Source organism: Trachurus japonicus, chromosome 5 (assembly GCF_045865225.1).
Source record: "Trachurus japonicus isolate A0001 chromosome 5, Traja_1.0".
Taxonomy (NCBI): domain Eukaryota; kingdom Metazoa; phylum Chordata; class Actinopteri; order Carangiformes; family Carangidae; genus Trachurus; species Trachurus japonicus.
The window spans coordinates 11,844,063-11,863,906 of NC_140911.1; the positions used below are offsets into that span (position 1 = coordinate 11,844,063).

At 42.2% G+C, this 19,844-nt stretch overlaps 1 protein-coding gene across 3 annotated transcripts in view; it reads right to left on the reverse strand.

Annotated features, from left to right (window-relative positions):
- cdh4 (cadherin 4, type 1, R-cadherin (retinal)) overlaps window positions 1–19,844 on the reverse strand; it is a 192,765-nt gene that overhangs the window by 74,138 nt on the left and 98,783 nt on the right. For all 3 annotated transcript variants that reach the window (XM_085776207.1, XM_085776206.1, XM_085776208.1), the window contains one exon: window positions 3,373–3,599. In XM_085776207.1, the coding sequence (XP_085632333.1) occupies window positions 3,373–3,599 (227 nt within the window). The remainder of the gene's footprint in view (window positions 1–3,372; window positions 3,600–19,844) is intronic.

Here is a 19,844-nt window from a genome sequence, read left to right on the forward strand (position 1 = left end):
AGTCCTGACCAACTTCACAACATGACCTCACCCACAGAGTCTGGTCCGCAGCGCTGCCTGACATTACAGCAGGTCACAGACTCCACCAGGGGTGTTGCCACCCATTAAGCTCTACTGGGGCACAACTCAGTCTGAACTGACTTTGCTTATTCTTTAAGCATTAAAGTGTACTGCCTATATGACATTTATTTATACTGGGGCACAGCTCATTTATACTGGGGTTGTGCCCCAGTAAAAGGGGTCTGGTGACGCCCCAGGACTCTGCCACTATGGACAAATTTTCTGCCATCGTGTTAAATTACGGCGGTTGCATTTTAATAAACGCTCAATTCTGGAGAGTACAGAATGTAACACAAAATGAATCAACCAGACTGAACAAGCCTACCATAAAACTGTGATCACTTATAAATGTCACCCTTCCCACTCAAGTCATAAATAGTTGATGTTGGTAACGACAAACTGCTAAAAAGGGTGATTTTTCAGCCTTGTGGAGGTTGTCACTCACTGTTTCAATGAAGTCCTTTATCCTATGTCACTGGAACAATGTGAAACTATGAGAGATGACAGTCTTGCACTGTGCAGTATGAAAGAAGCAACAAAGATATGCAAATATACAACATCATATTAATCACCAACCAAACTGTTCATTTGTTTAGTCCCTTAAATAGAAATTTTGTCACCCATGTTCCTGTCACATATTTTCCTCAAGCTCACACTTTATTTTAATAATTCCATCTTTTATGGCTGTGCTCATGATGAAACAAGTATTTATTTTAATTTTTCCTCAGGGCACACCAGCAATTTTCCATTCAGGAGACTGGAGATTCGAACTGTGGTTCCTGATGAATAAATGACAAGGACATGTGTAAGGACACTAAAACGCATACTGAGCTGTACGTATATAATGTGTTTTTAATTTAAAAAAACACACATATTTCTTGTTCAATTATTGAATCTTTCTCTAACTCCACTATGTGGGGATCATAATTATACAGTGAAACTACATCACCTGGTCCTCGCAGACTCCGCCTGAGTGGAACATTAGCTCAATCAATGTCAATTATTTCCCAGTCTCCATTATTGCACTGCCAGGAGTGGGCAGAATTTTAATCCCCACTCCGCAATTATTTTAGCTACATGAGTCTTGGGCTTTTTGTCATGATTAGAAACATGACTGAACATTAAGCCCAATGGCGTTCAACAAGTACTGCAGGAGAAATGATAATGGCTTTGTCACTCAACAAAGTGCAGCCCCAGTGGAAGTCAGTAACAGTGGTTACATTTGGCCCTGTGTAATTTTACAGTCTCCGTTAGCTAATAGAGCCTTGGTAGCAAATAGGGTCATGTCTCAACTTGTCACATATAAAACAGTCCTGCTACTTCACTGCTGTGCATGCACTCTTTCATAAAAATGTTACCTTGGATACAGCTGAACAACACAAAGACCATGTACATGATGAGGAAGTGTGTGTGCATACAGGGTCAAAAAGGAGACGGCAAAGTGTCCTTGCAAGGAAGACTGAATGGGTCTGATCATTAAAGTATGTTTCACATTTCACCTCGTTCATGTTTTATTTGTTCAGTAAACTTCTTTGCTGATTGATGGGAACATTTATCAGATAGACACTTCACAGTTTCTGCACCAAGCACTGAAGTATATCTACACAGAAAGAGTCAAGGCCTGGGTTTTAATAGCATTTTATTGAAACTAAATCCAGTTTCAAATCCTCTTATCAAATATAAATCCTCCTCCAGTGTTTTCTTTCTATCAAATATAATTAGGTTTAGCTTTCGACATTTAAAATTAACTAAAGTTGAAAATAACTCAAACAAAGATCTGTACCCATGGTTTATTGGCTGATTAGGCAGAAACAGTTTTAACTGGATTCCAAGGTGATTCACAAAAACCTGTAGCTATAATCTGAGATGAGGTGAACAGGAGAAGATGCAATATGAAATCTGCTCGTTCCAAATACTGAGCTCCTGATGCAAAATTATTCGGATGACTTAATAAACTCATTTATCTAATTGAAGAGTCAGGTATCTTTATCTCTGGCTCAGTATAAACCTGCTGAGAACAAATGAACCAAACAATAGAAAATAACTTGGGTTTAATTGATGAATGGGTTTTCCAAATGTATAGCAATTCCGTCTGGGTGTTATAAATATTGTGTTCACAAGGCAAGTGACCATAACCTTTATATTTGATTGCCCAAATCTGTTAATGCTTTAGTCTTAACATACATTTGTGCCAGACAAAAAAGTTCCTTCACAGCGAAACTGTGTCCAGCCCAAAACTGTTTTTTATTACTGTAGGTCATCACAGCCTTGACCTTTAACACCCAAAAGAATTAATTCATCATTTATTCCTAGTGAATATTTGTGGCAAGTTTAAAGTTTTGTCCCACAGTGGAGTCCACAAGAATACGGCAGATGGAGAGACAACCCAAAACCAATATGCACCCAGCTCTGGACGTCACCAGCATGGAGGTATAAAAATCATAACAGGATTTCCCTGAGGTTGATAAGTGTGGTGTTTTGCCACTTGGTAACTAGATCGTAAAATCATAACCCCGCACTAAAACAACTAAACAAAAATGTAGCAGTAAAAATAAAATCAGCACTGAGGCAAAACTTCCTCTCACTTCACTATATGAGTTAAGGTCATTTCCACACAGCTGAAAAATGAAGTCAACACTGAGGTGCCACAAACTGCAGGTTCTTGTTCTGGCTCCTAAAGCAACTCAATCCCCATAGACTCCTGAAATGTGCAGCTTTTACAACAGAAATAAACATGCGTACAGCCTGGTACAAAATGGTTTTTGGTCTCTACTGTATGCAAGTGTGTGACATTTTTACAACTCAATTGTTTCAGTTTTGTTAAGGCACGCACAGCTGAGGGCAGGGCTGCTAGTTTGAGCGAAAGGTTGGTGCCATCAGATTCTGCTGGCTTTCTGCTCGGCATCAGCTCAGCTAATTCACTGAACATGACCTTTGTGCTGTTTTTGTGTTGTTTATGTGGAGGATGTTTTTTTATAGGCTACCAACGTCAGATAAATAATTTGGCTTGTTGTCCCAAGATGGTGACAGAGGGGCAGCCCTCGCTGAGATTGAAAACTTTTCAGAAACATTTGACGCTACATCCAGATTTATATACAGCACAGTGTGATCAGTGGTTTCCAACAATGGCAAACACAGTGATTTTAGTGGTAGACATCCAGTTAATATTAACCAGTGAGTTACACTACTCAGTTATTTGAATAATCATTAATACTGGCAATTAAATCAAATTAAATCATAGAGTAAACAGTTCCAGCACTCCCGGCAGCATACCTGTGATTCTGTATTTGTCAAGATGGTATTTCTAATTACCTTAGTAAGTGGTAGAGGATGGGGGTGTCCAGCCAACGCCAGCTTAACGGTGGTTTCCCAGATGTGTGCGTCATGGAGCCCCCGGGCTGTCACCATGAACTGTACGGGATCTGTCAGGTTGGCCACTTCCTGCTCCGTGTACACCGTCCCATCAGGCCTCACACTGAAATAGGGGTCGCTGCTGATAAAGCCCACCTCCCTGTTACGCTGGCAATCCTCAAACTTCACTGCAGAGACAGAGAGGGAAAGGGGAAAGGGGATACAGAATTAGAGAACAGCACAGTGAGATTTACTCCATGAGGTATTTGCAAATCCTTGACACATCTGGCAGGCTTAAGATTAACCCGCATCCATCAAGATGTATCTTGAAATATCTCATCCCCACTGCTGTCACCTCTGATTCCCTGCTTTGACGTCTTTGGCAAAACAAACTGCTTATCTGTTCCTGAACCGGAGTACACGGGTGGAAGGGGGGGGGCTTAATTCTTTTTCATATCAATCTCTCCCCAAACTAGATGGTGGCAATGTCAAAAAAGCATTTCCCTTGGCTTCTCCTGGGAAAGCATGAAGAGAAGGTCTAAGGCGCATCAGGCTGACTGGGACGATTGCGCTCCATCCTTTGCTGCTAAGCTCATGGAGCCCAGCCTTGAATGAATTTTGGAGGGTTGTGCTGCTTGACTGAGACAAAAGAAAGGACTCTCGTGTTTGAATATGCACACACACACGTACACACTCGCACGCTGCTTCAAGGGTAAAGTACCGTGTGTATGGGCGGGTGGGTTTGGGTACAGGGGGCGTTTGAAGTTTTTCCACTTCACATATGAGTAAAGAGTTGGGACAGATGAGACACCGAAATAGACAGGGAGAGATGGTGTTGGACTGTTGAGTGCATCAGAGGAGATTCTCCAGAGACGGCTGACATGAATCTGCCATTATACCACACAAAACACAGGAGGAATCGACAGTCTCAGATTCAACAATCTGGAAAATCCTTTCATTTCATTGCCAAATTTAATCAACACTCAGTGCATCATTATCCCATGATTCACAGCATGATACAACGACATGAAGGCCCGATATGACTGATACTGTGAGCGCAAACACACACATACACACACAACACACACCCATTCTATCACTCATCTTCCTTTACCCCCAAGTTGAAATGCATGTGCTCTGATCTTATCTTGTAAACTCTGGCGGCTGATAACAAGACAAATTGATTTCATAAATCAACCAAGGAACAGATCGGCTGTTAAGAGCTATGGCAGCATGATTTTTCCCAAAATTCAGCATGAAGAATTCTGCACAGCAAGCTCTTTATCAACCCATCTATTTAATTCATCGCCCAGTTTCCTGTCAAAAGCAGCTCCCAAACAAACAGGCTAATAAAGCATTAGATCTCCACAGCCACTGCAGCTTAGCATCACACAAATGAGGCTGCTTGTTTTCAGCCTCTGAGTAATTGCATGCGTAATGGGATGGATAGTAAACACAGTTTTGACAATGTGCACATCTGTCTATGTTGGCAAATGCAATCCATATTTTCATTAAAAAAAACTACAACCCAGTGGAGAACATCCTAATGTGAGTGATAAGCTTTGTATGAAATTATGGCTTTCTTTTGGGGATCATTTATCAAGACACGGTGGGGAGGGGCGGGGGGAGGTTGATTTAACATCAGGTTGTGACAATATGACACAGACCTGCTTGAATTGTCCACAGATGAATCGTGATGGCAGGCATGTATTATGTAAATGACTTCAATTAGCTTGAACTGAGCAGGCTAATTGTTGTCACTTAGACAGCTCTCTTGTGGTGCAGCTGGAGAAACAAGGCTCGAGGACACGTGCACTGCAAAACGCTGCATACGAATGCTCGTGCGTGTGTGTGTGTGTGTGTGTTCATAATGTGTAGGAGTAAGTTCAAAGTACAGCTACTTTGAGAATGTCTGTCCTTACATATATTAATTTCGATGTTAATTCTCCAATAAAACCAGCAAGGTCTCTGCGGGTCTGTCTGCTGCCTGCGGTGGTGCCAGTTGGCATGGGAACAGAAATGTGGTCTGTAAGGCATTGCCATTGTGCAGCTCTGTCAGAGGAGTGTCTTAGGCTCTTTGTAAGGGCAGAGCGCCGGCTCTTGGGTTTACCATTCACCGCCTACCCACATGGGGCTGGGACCGTGACCCTGATTCCTGACACATCTACTTAGTGTGGAGATATTCATAAATGCTCTGCTATTCATTAAAAATCCTGTTCACAAAGCGCATTCAAATCAGGTGGTGGGATCTGATCTGCCACGCTGTTAAATGGAGATGAAAGCGGCAGAAAGAGACAACGCTGAGACTAGCTACTGATAGAGAGACTGTGTCTGTGAGAGAGAGAGAGAGATAAAGAGAGAGGGAGATGGTAGGATAAAAAGGGAAGGCATGAGATAAGTGGCAGATACTGTAGCACACATAAAAAAGAGATAGAGATATATAAGAACATTTATAAAATAAAGCCTAATTGGAACGAATTTCACAGCCTTAGTTTTAAGACAAGGAAAGTTAACGCACAAACCATGCTAAGGAGTTTAGTAACTGATGTTACATTGATGTAAATGCAAACAGTAGCCTGTATGTATCCATTGTCATTGTTCTTTAGTGCATGTAATTTGTTTTTTCATCTTAACCTTGAAAAAAAGAACATCCCTAAGTATGAAAAATTGAATTTGAAATAAATTAACACAGAAGTAGCTTCAGGGTTTTTCTGAGATGAAGGCCTCCTGGTCAGTGAGTCCTTCAACAACTTAATAATAATATTAAAAAAACCATACATATTTTACCACAGGTTCAATCAATGCTACCACTGGACTTAACTGCATCAGGCGGCAGACGGGACTGAGTGTAGGTCTGCCTCTGGCTATGTGGGAGCTGTACATGCACCACATGTAGTTATGTTACTACCTGACCCCTTTGTATCTTCTACGTCCATTTGTCAGTGCACTTTTTTTCCACAGATGTTCAGATCTGAAGATAAAATCGGATACTAACATGACGGCACCAGACTTTGCTGTCAGACACTTACTGGACAAGCAGCTCCATTCATTTGCCATCTTTTATAACTGTGAAAGTTAATATGAATTGATGGTTTGTCACTGGACATAATGAATATATTGTTATTTTCAACTGGGTCACAGTCAGAGTCGCATTTGGGGTAGGGACAGGGACTTCCCCACGGACTGTCCATCAAAATGAACTCTTTTAGTCTGATTGGAAGAACAATAAAATATCTAAAAGGAGATGTCATGATTTCCAGCCACCGGGTGGCCTTGTTTGCTCATCGTACGTCTCTCTGGGTGAAGAGTGTCACTCGGTCAGTGCAGCCTTCAACATATTACTTTCAACAAGAACTAAATGTGAATAAATAAATTGAAGAATGAACTACAGGAAATACAAGGAAATCTTTGTATAGTACTATGTCATATACTGTAGATGAAAGTGCACAGATGTGGGTAATGCATTATAGTGGACGGTGCTGCTTCAAGGTCAGCAGATCAGACACTGTATAAAAACAGGAACAGTGTTGTGCTTAGCTTTTAACAGACACAGACTAAAATATCTACTGAATCAATTGCCCTATTCCTCCGTACTGTAGGTGTATGAAAGAGTGAAACTATCAAGAATACTAAACCACTCAGTCAAGTATGTGTGAGTGTATGTGTGTTTACAGCCTATATGTATTCTGTTCTTTGTCTATCGTGTAGTTTGGATGTGTGGACCTTTGTGTATGTGATCTGGTCTGCCCCTTTGTACTGTAAGCTTATTTGAGTGTATGCGAGTGTGCAGGCAACTTTGTGTGTTCTGTTGTGTGTGTCTGTGTGCGTCAGTGTGTGTCCTGTATATTTTAGTGCGTCTTGCCATCCACAGCGGTGTTTGGCAGGCTGCTCAGGCTGGTGTCATTCTGCTCCGCTGCTCTTCTCTGGACTCGTACAGCAGAGAACACGCTGTCCAACAGAGCAGCGAGCGCAGCACAGACGCGCCTAAAACAGAGCGGGCAAGCAGCCGTGACCACCGACCACCGAGCCCTCCACACACACACACACACATACAGTACACACGCAGTGACACGCTTATGCTCTTTGTCTCATCCTGCTTGTAGAGCCTCGACAATACCCCAGAGGAGGCCAACGCAGCCCTTGTGTAGAGACATTACATGTGCATAATGCAGATGGCAGGTAGTACTGTAACTCTGCACTGGCTGCTTTGTGCATCCACATGGAGCATGCCTCCCTCATCCCTCTGCATCCGCCCACACCACATTCACCTGTCGACCATGCACGCCTCCCCTCTCCTCTTCCTGTCACCATCGCCTCCCTGTCTCCTCCGCTCCACTGTTCTCCAGTGTCACAGCTCCCCATCCTCTTTCTCTCACTGTCCTTATTTCTCCCCTGTTTAACCCCCTCCTCCTCCTCCGCCCCTGCCCTCATCTATCCTCCTCTCCCACCTCTTCCTCTTGTATTCCCTTCAGACTCAGGCACTCTCTCTCTCTCTCTCCCATGCAAACCGGGGCAGCCAAGTCTGAGCCGCCAGCCCTGCCAGACATAAAAATGGGCACCCCGGTGGGTCAGTTATTACCACTGTTAAAGCGAGCTGAGAGAATGACACAAAGGAGCCACAAGAGGCACAAAAAAAGACATCACAAAAAAAGGGTCAGGTTCAAGTCAGTGTGATTTTAACATTTTCACAGTTGCTGGTTTTAGAAGTGATTTTACATCTGATTTTATTCAGATAATTCTTTCACCTTTAATGCCTCTCTTACTGGAGCCTCTTTTTCACAGTTCTTGCTTTTACTCTGAATGTCTCACCTTGTATTTACTGCCTCTCCTCCTGATTTGATCGGTTTTTAATGAGCTGTAAAATACTTTTTTTCCCCTGTGATTTGGTGGATTTATGAATGAAGTTTGTGACATCAGCTAAAACAGTTAAATATAGACAAACTAGAGCATACATGAAAAGAAATTTAAAAAAACGTGGGGTTAGCGTCACTGTGATGACTTGCTGCGAGTGGAGCTGGTAAAAAGGTCCAGACCGAGCATATGGAGCTGCTTTTGTTAAGGTGGTGCTCATCGCAGTTGTGGCACAGTGCTAAATAAACATTCCCTCTGGTACCCCACTGCTTTCCTCAAGCCAACAGGAAAATCAACGCCACCCACTCAATTTGCAAATAACAGTATTTTTGCCAGGCTGAGGATGTGATAGACAGCAGCACGGAGCCCACTGACAAGAAACCGTGCATTGCTGAAATACACAACATATTGTACGTAAGACACTGACTGCTTAATGCTGCACTATGCTGATACATAAGCATGCAGTAATATGACTGATCATTATCTGCTCTTTTTAATATGATCAGTGAGCTAATATTCAGAAGTTAAGTCCACAATGAATATGTTGAATGACTGTGTTTCACTCAACACTATTAAAGCAGATATCAGTGGAATGTTTTTGTTAATATAAGTCCTAAATAGTCCTATTTTCCGTCAGCAATCACTTACATGAAGTATTTCAGCCTAAACACGAGTCTCTCCGTCACTCTGCTCTGCTGTAACCCGAGGAGAAAATTTTCCTTGTGGGATACAAGTGTTATCCAATGAGGGGAGAGAACAGCATGAAGGGCTGTGTGTGCAGCCAAGGGATGCGCGTGAATGTGGTGACGTAGCACGAGGACCAATTGATGCCTGACAAGGGCGGGGGCTGCTAACTCATGGTGCGTTCAAGGAAACTCGTACTTTGTGTTTTTCCTTCCTGTGAAGTCATACCAGTTCGATCTGGTACGAGTTCACGGGTCGGAAGTTACGAGTGGCCGTTATAGGGAACTTTCACAGACAACAGGACGGTAAAAACACGAGCTACGGGTTACCTGGAACGCTACCAAGTCGTAGTTGTGACTTGAAGCTGTAACTTACGGTTTCAAAAGCCTGCCTTGAACACAGCAATAGCCGAAACGGCCGTGCCGCTGTTATCTGCTTTAAGAATAGTAGGTGAAATATCAGTTAAATTGTGGCAGCTTATTTATTCAAGCATTTGTTTTTGAGAGTTGTGCTATTCAGTGTCACTCACAATAAGATGAATTAATTTAGCATCCCACTTGAACTTAATCAGATGTTGTTCTGTTAAACAAAATACTAAAGCTTCAATACTAGACTAAGAAATAAGACCTTTGAATTTCACATAATAAATCCACTGCTGATAACAATGAATCAAAAAAATAAAATAAAAATATAAACCAGGTTCTGTGAAAAAAACCTGTACTTTATCTTTTAAATGTGAGCTTTTCATGACCTGAGAGAAACAGTCCTGTTTTCAGTTTAAGTGTTCTCTTTGGGGAAAAGATTTTTGATGAACTAAAATGATTCATGACGGTGCATGTAATCCTACACTGCAGGTTTAAACATGAAAGAAGACTGAAGGTGCTATGTTTTCACCAGGCAGTTACATTACAACAGCTAAAAACCTTCAAGTTCAGCTTCCAGAGACATTTCAGTTCAGTAATATTCTCCCCAACTACAAGAGAAGATAAGAAAAAGTTTCCAGCTTTCACTGGGAGGTGAATTAGCTGCAGCAGAATGGTTGTGATTGGCACGGAAAGATGTGAAAACTATTTTCTGATGTCTTGATTTATCACTACTATGAAGCGCAGCATCTTGTAACCGTGTAGCCAAACCTGACGCACCCTGTGCAGAATATCCACATCCCTTGAAACTCCTGAAATCCAGCCCACTGTGTCCCCACAGGAATGCTTATAACTAATTCAATTTACATGCTGCTGTTTTTAAAACACTGCAGGTACAATGTGACTTTCCTGAAAAGGATTTTTTTTTTTTTTTTTTTTTGCCGCAGTTGGAAATGAATTTCTCTGCCTCTGCACTTCTGTTTTAACAAAAGCCCACACAGTTCCCTCTGACAGCTCGCTCTCACAAAAGGAAACCACTGCGACTCAAGTGTATGTGTGTGTTGCTATGTGTGCTTTTGCGTGCAAGGGAGCCAGAGAGAGAGAGCGAGAGAGAGACATAAAGAGAAAGAGTGAGAGAGAAGAGGGACATCGGAGTGGGAGTGTGTGACACAAGCTTTTTGCATATACGATTATTACAGCTAATGCATAAATGGGAATGGGTGTCATCGACTCCCTGCGTTGCCGTAGCAGTGTGTGTGTACGTGGGAAGACAAGGTGCTGTCAACCTGCATTTGTGTGCGTCAGAGCTCATGTTTCACTTTTTAAACACCACACGGTTGTTGTGTGTGAATGAAAACTTGTCACACTGTTACTGCACTGTCAAGTCAAGGTGGCCAACATCCACCCACGACCCCCGACCTAACCCCCCCCCCACCCGATCCCACCTTTGTTTTCACTCCGTCACCTTCCGGCTCCTCTACGCAGGGAGGATCGGCGGTGAAAGAGGGCCCCTCTGCGTTGGAGCCATACAAGCGCTGTCAGGATCCACAGAGTCTTTATGCTGCAGATCTGTGTGTAATGTAACCGCACACGTACAGGATGTTGTGTGGGCCACATGCTCTATGGGAGGTTTTTCAAAGGTTGTCATGGTACTTCAGTGGATTATGAAGATTTCCTCACAGATATTTGTTTTTCTCTGCACACCACATCACTTGCACATCATCGCATTACACAGTAAGGCTTCGCTCCACATTACAGTACAGCTCGAATCTTGTGTGTGTTAATGTGCTGCTGCATTTGCTGTCCTGTGAGTTTTGGCCGGGGCACTTACTGGTAGAGAATTTGGGTCTTGCACATCCCCGGCCCTTTGCTCTTATCTCTGCATTAGCCTTCTCTCATGGGCACTGGCATGAGGAGGCTTGAGGAATGAGAAAGGGGAAAGAGGCAAGATAAAGAGGGAGAGAGGGAGCAAAGCAGAGCGGATGCAATTAAAAGACTGGGTCACAGATCGCAGTGCCAGGCGTCAGTGTGATTAATACACCACCATTCAGCCCAGGAGCTTTTCTCCTCTCTGCGTGGGTGTGTGTGTAGTGTGTGTGTGTGTGGGGTTTTGTTTGTGAATTTGTAATCTCTTAAGCCTACTGCAGCTAGGGGGCACAACTGTGTCTCAATGTGCGCTATCCCCAGGTGTGCCATGGTTAACCTTTTTTTAAGGTCTTCCTCTTTTCCCGGTGACCTGAGCAAACAGGTTAGAAGAAATGATGTGTCCCCGTTTGACCCTTGACGTCCAAGTTGAAAAAGGCTTCCTGCTACATCAAGAGGAAGAATGGACCATACACCTCGAATTGTCAAATGGGAGTGACTCATAACTGTACAACGTTTAGATAAGTTCACATGGCAGCATTGTAGGAAAGTTTAACGGGCACACACTGGTTTGTTTTTCTCGCCTTTTGACTGACCATCTCATCAGCAGCTACCCACTAATTTCAGACTGTGCCAAGTCAGTTAAATCTGGCTCCTCATCAATCCACCCTTTGCAGAAAACTCACATCAAGGCAGCAAACTTCCCCCCGATGGAGCTGGTGGCCCTTCTCTGAGCCTCATGCTAATGAGAATGTTCCTTTTTGAAACGCACCAAGCTGCACAAACATATCAACCGGTTCTTTCTTTTGTTTCTTTCATCTGGCTCCCACTCACCAGACCTTGCCTTCAAGGCTTCCCCTTCGATTTAGCATGAGCAGAGAAGGAGCCTCGCTTTATCACAGCAATATCTTTTTTAAGGAGGTGAAGCGAAAGAAACTGCCTCAAGGCTACACACTGTCTGTTATCTCCCAGTACAATATAATAATTTCACATAGCCCAAAGCGAGGTGATGGGACCTCAGCTGGGCCAAGTGACAAAGAGGGGAATGTGAGCAAACTGAGGGCAAGGATCAGGGGACAAAGGGGGCTTCTGGGAAATATCCATGACTTTCACTCGACCGTATAATGACTGTAATGAAAACCCATTATTCTCAAGTAAGTATTTTTTTCCTGCGATGAATCACATTGGCCCTGCTAAACATATTGTGCAACGAGCAAACAAACATCAGGTTTTAGATTATGGTCACACTTTTATCGTAAAAAAAAGAAGAAAGAAAATTGACGCAGTGCAGAAATACCTTCCACCAACGGGAGAGACATATTGGCTGAGTGAGTAAATGAGTCCAGCTACTGTACATGAGGCAGTGCCCGGGCTGTGTCCAGTGTTTATGGCTGCAGCTGGTTATTTTTAGCTGGTCTTCATTACCCTGTGGACTGGCCTTTATAAATACTATACGACTAAAAACAGGCTTCCTCCCCCTGCTCCTCCTCCCGGTCCTCAGAGAAACCAAAGACTCACTCACAAGGTAATCAGCTTTTAATTTTCTCCCCCTTCTCCTCTTACATTCTCTCACTTTATCTCTCTCCCTCTCAGCTCTCGCTTTCCATCACCCTCACTCACTGACTGAGCCGACCTGCAGTCCCTTTCTTCTCTCCACTTTTCTATTTTTCTCTCCTTTTTTTCTTTTCTCCCTCTTCTGTTATTAGCATAAAAGTGTGTGCATCCCTCCCTGGTGATTGTTTAGCTGCTGTGTTCAGCATCTCGATTTGATTCTTCACAATTGCTCTAATTAGCATTACAAATATACACTTAGAGAGGAGCAGAAATATCTGTTACGTCTGACAGACTAATTTAAGAGAATAGAGACCAGAGGAAAAGGCAACACTAAATTTGCGTGATAAAAGGTGTACTACTTCGTCTCAATAATGAGGTGCCTTATCCAAGTCCAGTGGAAGTACACTTTCACTACATTTATGTAAATCGATGAATGGGGTGTTTGCTTTAACTGAATAAAGCAGCGCGCCGAGCCTCTGACAATGGGAACATATTGGATGTTCAATCGTGATAAAAGGTGTAATCACAACAAGAAACATACCTCTTATCTTCTCTCGCTCTCCCTCTCTGCAGCCCAGATTATGTCTTCTAAAGCTAATGATTAGACTTAAGACAGATCTCCTTCATTATCCGTTGCTCTCATCCGTTTCTCTCTAATCCTGTCTCGACTCCAAAGCCCCCTGGGGCAAGCGATAGGCCAGGGCCAGCCATTAGTCTCTATAGGCCCCGAGACCAGGGACAACACTCATCCGTATTTTCCCTAGGAGGAGATCAAGGCCATCTCTGAGGTCAGCTACACCAACTGCCATCACATACAGTACTCATAATTGTTTCACTGCTTCTTTTTTTTGACTCTACATTCGGGCATTTACTTGCTGTTTAAAGGGTGATCTTTGCCTTTCTGCTCCATCTGATCTAAACAGGGGGACTCTGAGATGAAAACATGCAGTCAAAGTAATTGTTCAGTTGCAGCCCTGCCATCTGAAACTATAAAGGTCGTTGTACCGATCAATCAGCAGAGTAACTAATGAAAGTAATTGGGGGCCATTATTATCACAGAGCACACAAAAGTGGCTTTAGGTTGCTTCCTCCAGAGGGGCCGAGTCGAGTCTGCAAAGCACATGATGTTCATCTGAGGAGCACAGGTACACTGAGCGTAGGGACAAATTGTTGTGACGCGAGTGCTGATGTTGTCATTATGAGGGTAATTGCTTCTTCAGCCGAGGAACAGTATTAAAACACGAATCAATGCCCGGTGCCGCAGGCTGTACAGAAAACATTTAACAGAGTTCGAAAAAGTTGCCAGGAACAAGCCAAAAGGAAACACATGACTGCAGAGAGGAACGGAAAATTATGTACATGCATAAAATAATTAGCACGCCTCACATCAATAACCTAACAACTCTGCATCGTTAAACCTGTGTTATTCTTTTTCTTTTTTTTGTTAAATGAACTGATAGTATTATGGTCACTTGTGTCAGGGGAGAGTAGCTTCTATGAAGTTGATATTACAGTGTGAGCAGTTTCGCAGTTCACACATCCAGCAGACATGAAGCAACATTAGCATTCATTTGAAGCTGTGTCTGGTCACATGATTAATTAAATCTTCTTTAAAGTCAGTTTTACTCTTGATCAACTTCTAAGAGAAATATCCAGCCAGTAACAGTAAATTTGTGGGCTACAAAACCAAAACTATGAGGTGAAAGATGGGGAACTGCAGAGTTGAGTGACCTTTTTCTGTGAGTTCATCACTACAAACAACCACTCTCACACTGCACCTGGGCATTTCATCTATTATTCATATATACATACCGTACTGACTAGTGCAACTTTAAGTTCAAGTCACATTCTGAATTTAGTAAGCAGCGTATGTCCAGCTTATAACAGCATACACTAGATTTAAAACATTTGTTAACTCTGGCATAATGCAGCTAAAATATTTCATTCCGTGGAATCAGTCTTAACACAATCCCACTTTGAGCTTGGATATGTGCAGGTACTTGAATTTTTTTTTAAAAAGGAAAAAAAGTGCCATTCAGAGTGCAGCGCTCCCTTAATAGCAACAAATCTGAGTTTCTTTCAACAGCTATTTGCTTTGAAGCCACCCTGGCCTGTTCCAGAAAATCAATTAAAAACATGACTAATACATTTGCGCCTAACATTCTCCACTTTTCCTTTTTAGCGTGTTTGATGTCCCCCACTACCTAACGCTGAGTAGATACTGAGATCACAGAGATAGGGACGGGAGGATTTCGACAAGAACCCTCTTACACTCATTCAGTGCTTCAAGTGAAGCTGCACCCTAAAATGAAATGAAATAATGAAGAATATCAGTTGACTCCTACTGTGCTCTTTTAGCACAACACTGCACAGAGAAATCCAACACGCCTCAAAAGCCAAACAGATGAATGGTATACTGTACTACAGTATCGGGCCATGAATGTCCTCTTTGTCTTTCAGGCCTGTAAAGACAGTTTTATGTTGTATGATTTATAAATAATCTGATGAAAGGGTCTTTTTTTTTTCCTCCAGCCTTCAAGTCCCCCTAGTGACGGCTATCAGAGAGATCTGCAGTGGTCCTTAATACGAGCATACGCCTGTCCCTTAAGTGGGCAGCACTAAGCCTCATTGTCTGCTATAGATGTAGGAGGCACAATAGGAGAGGCTGTACCTCTCTGCTCAACTATCTACCAGGAGGGAATGGGAGGTCGGTCTCCCCGGGCCGTGGCGCCAAAACCATTATTCTTATCACTGCAGGACAACTTACCGCAGGCCAGACAAAACCTTTCTGAAAGGTCAAATGAGTGTGTCTCTCAGTGTGTGTGTTTACCTCCTCCCGCCTCTCTCACACCAGACATTTCTGTATTTCTCATTAACTGATAATACATCACTCATGACCTTGTGATAAAAATACATTAGCTGGAGACAAGTCATTAATCTATAAAGAATCAGGCTGTTTAGGTTATCAGGTGAGAATGGGTGTTGCGTGTTATCGCACAAGTAATGGGAATCGGTTTAATTGCCCTTCTTACGCGAGTGTCTATACTGTAGTAAAAGTGGTTTGTGTGTTGTCTTTTGGAGCAAAGTTGACTTCACCGCATTGAGTTGTCATTGATCTGGTTCAGGATTGGTATTAAGTGACAGTTTACTAATCTGGGTTGGATCTGAATGTACTACAGGAAGAGTGGCTCTGTCACAAGTGCTTGTTTGAGAGATAAAATACATACGACTGATAACAACAGAGTCTTTCTGTTGTATTCGCTGTCATTGTACTCACATCTCGACCTTGGTGGAGAAAACAAACTGCCCAAGCTGACCAATCAGATTTTTGCTCTGTATACACTGTGGCAGTCACAGTCTTTCGTGTAGTGTAGATAATGAACACTGTTTATTAACACTGTAAAAAAAAATTAGAAGACTTTTTTTCTGACCAACATGGACATAAACTTAAGATCTAATCGACTGTGTAGCGGGTATTTATTTCAATTTCCCCTTCTTGGATAATTCCCAGCCTAAAATTAGAGTGTTTTTTGTTTTCACTTCAGAAAAGCTGAACACACTCACGATTCACTGTGTGTGTGCGTTTTCTGCAACAACCAAAAGAGAAGCGAGAGTAGCACAAAGTCATTTGTAATCAGTAAAATATGTTTAATCATTCTTGGTATCATTTTTCATTAATTTAATATAGGCTATAATTACTCAGAAGCATTATCTCCCACTCCCATTACAAACAATTAAAATACACCATCCATTCTGTTGATTTGGCAACAAAAAGCTGATGGCTGGTTGCCAGCCTGGCAAAACGCTTCTAAAATTTAGTCTGAGGCCCAGGAGAGGTTGGCTAACAATTTTTTTTACTGGAACAAAAGCTTGAGGATCTAAAACTAGAAATAACAGTCCTGAATGCTCCGCACAAAAGCACACCAAGGGCCTGTTTCCCAATGCTGGATTATTGAATTACCAGTTTAACAGCACTGAATACAAGGCGCAATGGCTCTTTTACTTCATCCATGGTCAGGTTTCAGGGTTCTGGGTTTTACTTTATTCAACTAAAATGATTATCCTTCTTCTTGAGACAGCCTCCGATTTAATGAAATAAAGCAAAAACACATGGCCCATGTGTGTTCAATGAAATGCGACTTTAAGAGAGATTCAGTTATTTAGTTTAAAGCAACAATGTTGATGAAAAGATGTGAAAAAAAAGCAGCTGGATGTGTGTGTGTAGTTAATCTAAGCATCCAAAGTGCCAGATGTATAAAATTGTTGGTGTCGAAATTCAGTGGTCTTTCTCCAGGGTGCAGACACATACTGTATTGTGCAAGTGAAAATTTCAAGTCATAAAATAAAATATATATAGCCTACCTACAGATCACAATGTAAACAAAGTCTGTAGTATAGGAGCACATTCAACAGAGCCGGCCTTAAAGCGATAGCAGCTTTGGGCTTTGAAATATCAAATTAATTGCTGAGCCTTATTTCTATGCCAGCTCCACAGTCGAGTTTGACTTTCTTGCCAACATCAATTTGTCAGAGTCAAACATTTTAGAACAGCCTAATTCTTCCAGTTTTTTTTATTGAAATTTAAACAGCTCAAGTCCAAAGACCTTGTGTGGTACAAAGGAAAGTACCAAAGCACCAATGATGCTTCACCAAACTGAATAATCATGTAAATGTCATAGAAAATAGGGCTTCACCATGGACTAAAAAGCTTTCCTGCAGCAGAAGAAGTAATGAAGCCCAGAATGCAGGCAATTCCTACATGTGTCCAAAACCCCTACTTAGAAAACCTCAGACTGTACAAAGGGAAGCAGCATGTTGAGCCACCCTCTGATGCATTATTAGGATGACACTACTACAGTATACTGCAGGAGGCGCTGCTGTTTATTGTTATCAGAATGGTGAGGAAGGGGAAGAGAGACTGGGCGGTCAGGGGTTTATCCTACATCAAGATAATGAGCCAAAACATTTCAGCTTCATATGATGGAAGAGTCTCTAAAGCACACGGAGAAGCAAAATAAACTGAAAGTGAAGCAGGTCCATGGGAACATTTGCAACAGTGCTGAGATGAACTTTCAACAATATTTAATTCCCACTCTCCAAAGAACATCACAAGTGTGTTCAGCTGCCGACTGAGTTAAAGTTTCAGATCAAATTTTTGGTTTCAGAAATCTGGCGTATTCATTTGTTCTGTCTTTTTTATTATTTAAGTAAAAACTGCAAAATTGGATGTGTGTAAAACTTTTGTCCGGAGTTAAACTCTCCAGACGTTGAGAGTTTGAGACACTGAGACACTGAGTCTATCTAAGCTAGCCAGCAGCTATGCTAGCGTCATGCGCTATAGCTTGCTAATCCACAACGTATGCTTGGACTTGAGCTGTCTGCTATGCATAAATCTCTGTTGTGCCGCAGGGAGAGAGGTGACAGGGAGGCAGATGAGGACATTCAGAGCAGTATGAAGGATGGTGGCAGCCATTCCCCCAGGCCACGGTGATGATACTACATCGATCCAGCCACTCTGGAGCCTGAAGTGGAGAGCCTTTTGGCTTTGTCAGCACTGTTCAGCTCAGCATTGCTCCAACTCCCCTGATCACTGTCAGAAACCCAGGAGAAAAGGGCCAGAGAACAGGAGGAGAAAGTGCTGATGTGTCTGAAACCAGATAGGTGGCGAAGGATAGGCTAAATAATGGCTAACTATTCACCAAGAACTTCTTTATAATTTTCTCACTGTTTGGGAAATATATGTTTAAAATCAGGCAGAGAGAAAAGCAAAAAGGCAGAGGTGTTTTTTTTGGAGATGCTCCTCATTCATCTATGTCTAAACTGGAGCAACGCTTTGTCCTTTTCAGCCTGAGGCGTCATTCTGAATGTGGCAGCCAAGGTTAAGCACAGACTTAAGCAACGTGGGCCTGAGTGTTGCATTTTAGAGTTTCTTCAACTATACAGAAAGACACAAAAAAGATTTTTTTTTAATACATTCAGCAGCATAAACCAATGTTTTGACACTGCTAGGAAGTTCTTTAGTTCACATGTTATATCGTGTTTAATCTTAACTGAAGTCTAAATTGATATACTTTGTTATTTAATAGGTGAAATGCTGAACTATTTTCTGGTTTTAGTAGATGATGTCTTGTCATCAGGGTCCCTTACAGCTTTGTGCCTCCACCACCCGGTTAAAATCTACTGTAGGTCTCTCCAGACTCATATGTATGACATGACAGTGTGAAAGAATTTAATATGAGCTATCACGTGTATTTTTGTTATAATTAACAGATTCTAGTTAGTTTATCTTTGAGTCCAAGCATGTTTAGGAAGTTTCCTTAGTTCATGAGTGGGACAGACGGACAGAAAGGAGAACGCCGGCCAGGACGGCCAGAGCGGACGTATAATAAAATCCAATCATTCTGTGGGGACTTGTAAAACTGAACTTTGTCTTTCTGCTGTGCACAGGAAAAAAAGCTTTCATTCACCCCATAACTGTTTGTGAGTTCAGCAATAATGCCGCAGTGAAATCCATTAGACACAATTGCTATGTTGGCATGGTTACTGTTAAGGTGGGATAAGCAAATTTTTGCAAACACAGGGAAATCTGCGGGGATGTCAGATGTATAGAGATGACAAATATCCATCTCTCTCTACTTATGTGTCAATGTAATCAAGTCAGCTTGTTTTGGGCTGAAAAGGTGCAGCACGCAGTGGTGCTTACCTGCCTCTACAGTCCTTAAGTCTGTATGTCAAAAGTTTTGCGTTGCTGTCACTACCTGCATATGACTTTGATTATCTTTTTTTTCTTTCGAATATTTGATAGCCTTATGAACTAGATGAGCTCTAGCTGAAAGGGTTTAGGTGTTCATAAAAGTTTACAGACATCTCCCAATGAAATAATGGAATGACATGGCATTTCCCTCCATTGAACTGAAAGAAAAAAATAAAAAGTTCTGAATGAGTATTTCCTATGAAAAGCTTGCTGGGAAATGTCAAGTCGGCTGTCATTAAAGACACAGTGACATTTTTATTCCATCTTTTAAAGCTGTGATTCCATCTCTGCCAACAGAGGCCCTAATCTCTGCTGCTCCCCAACAGACAGAAGCCAGACAGATTAACTCAATTACTCTTTGACTT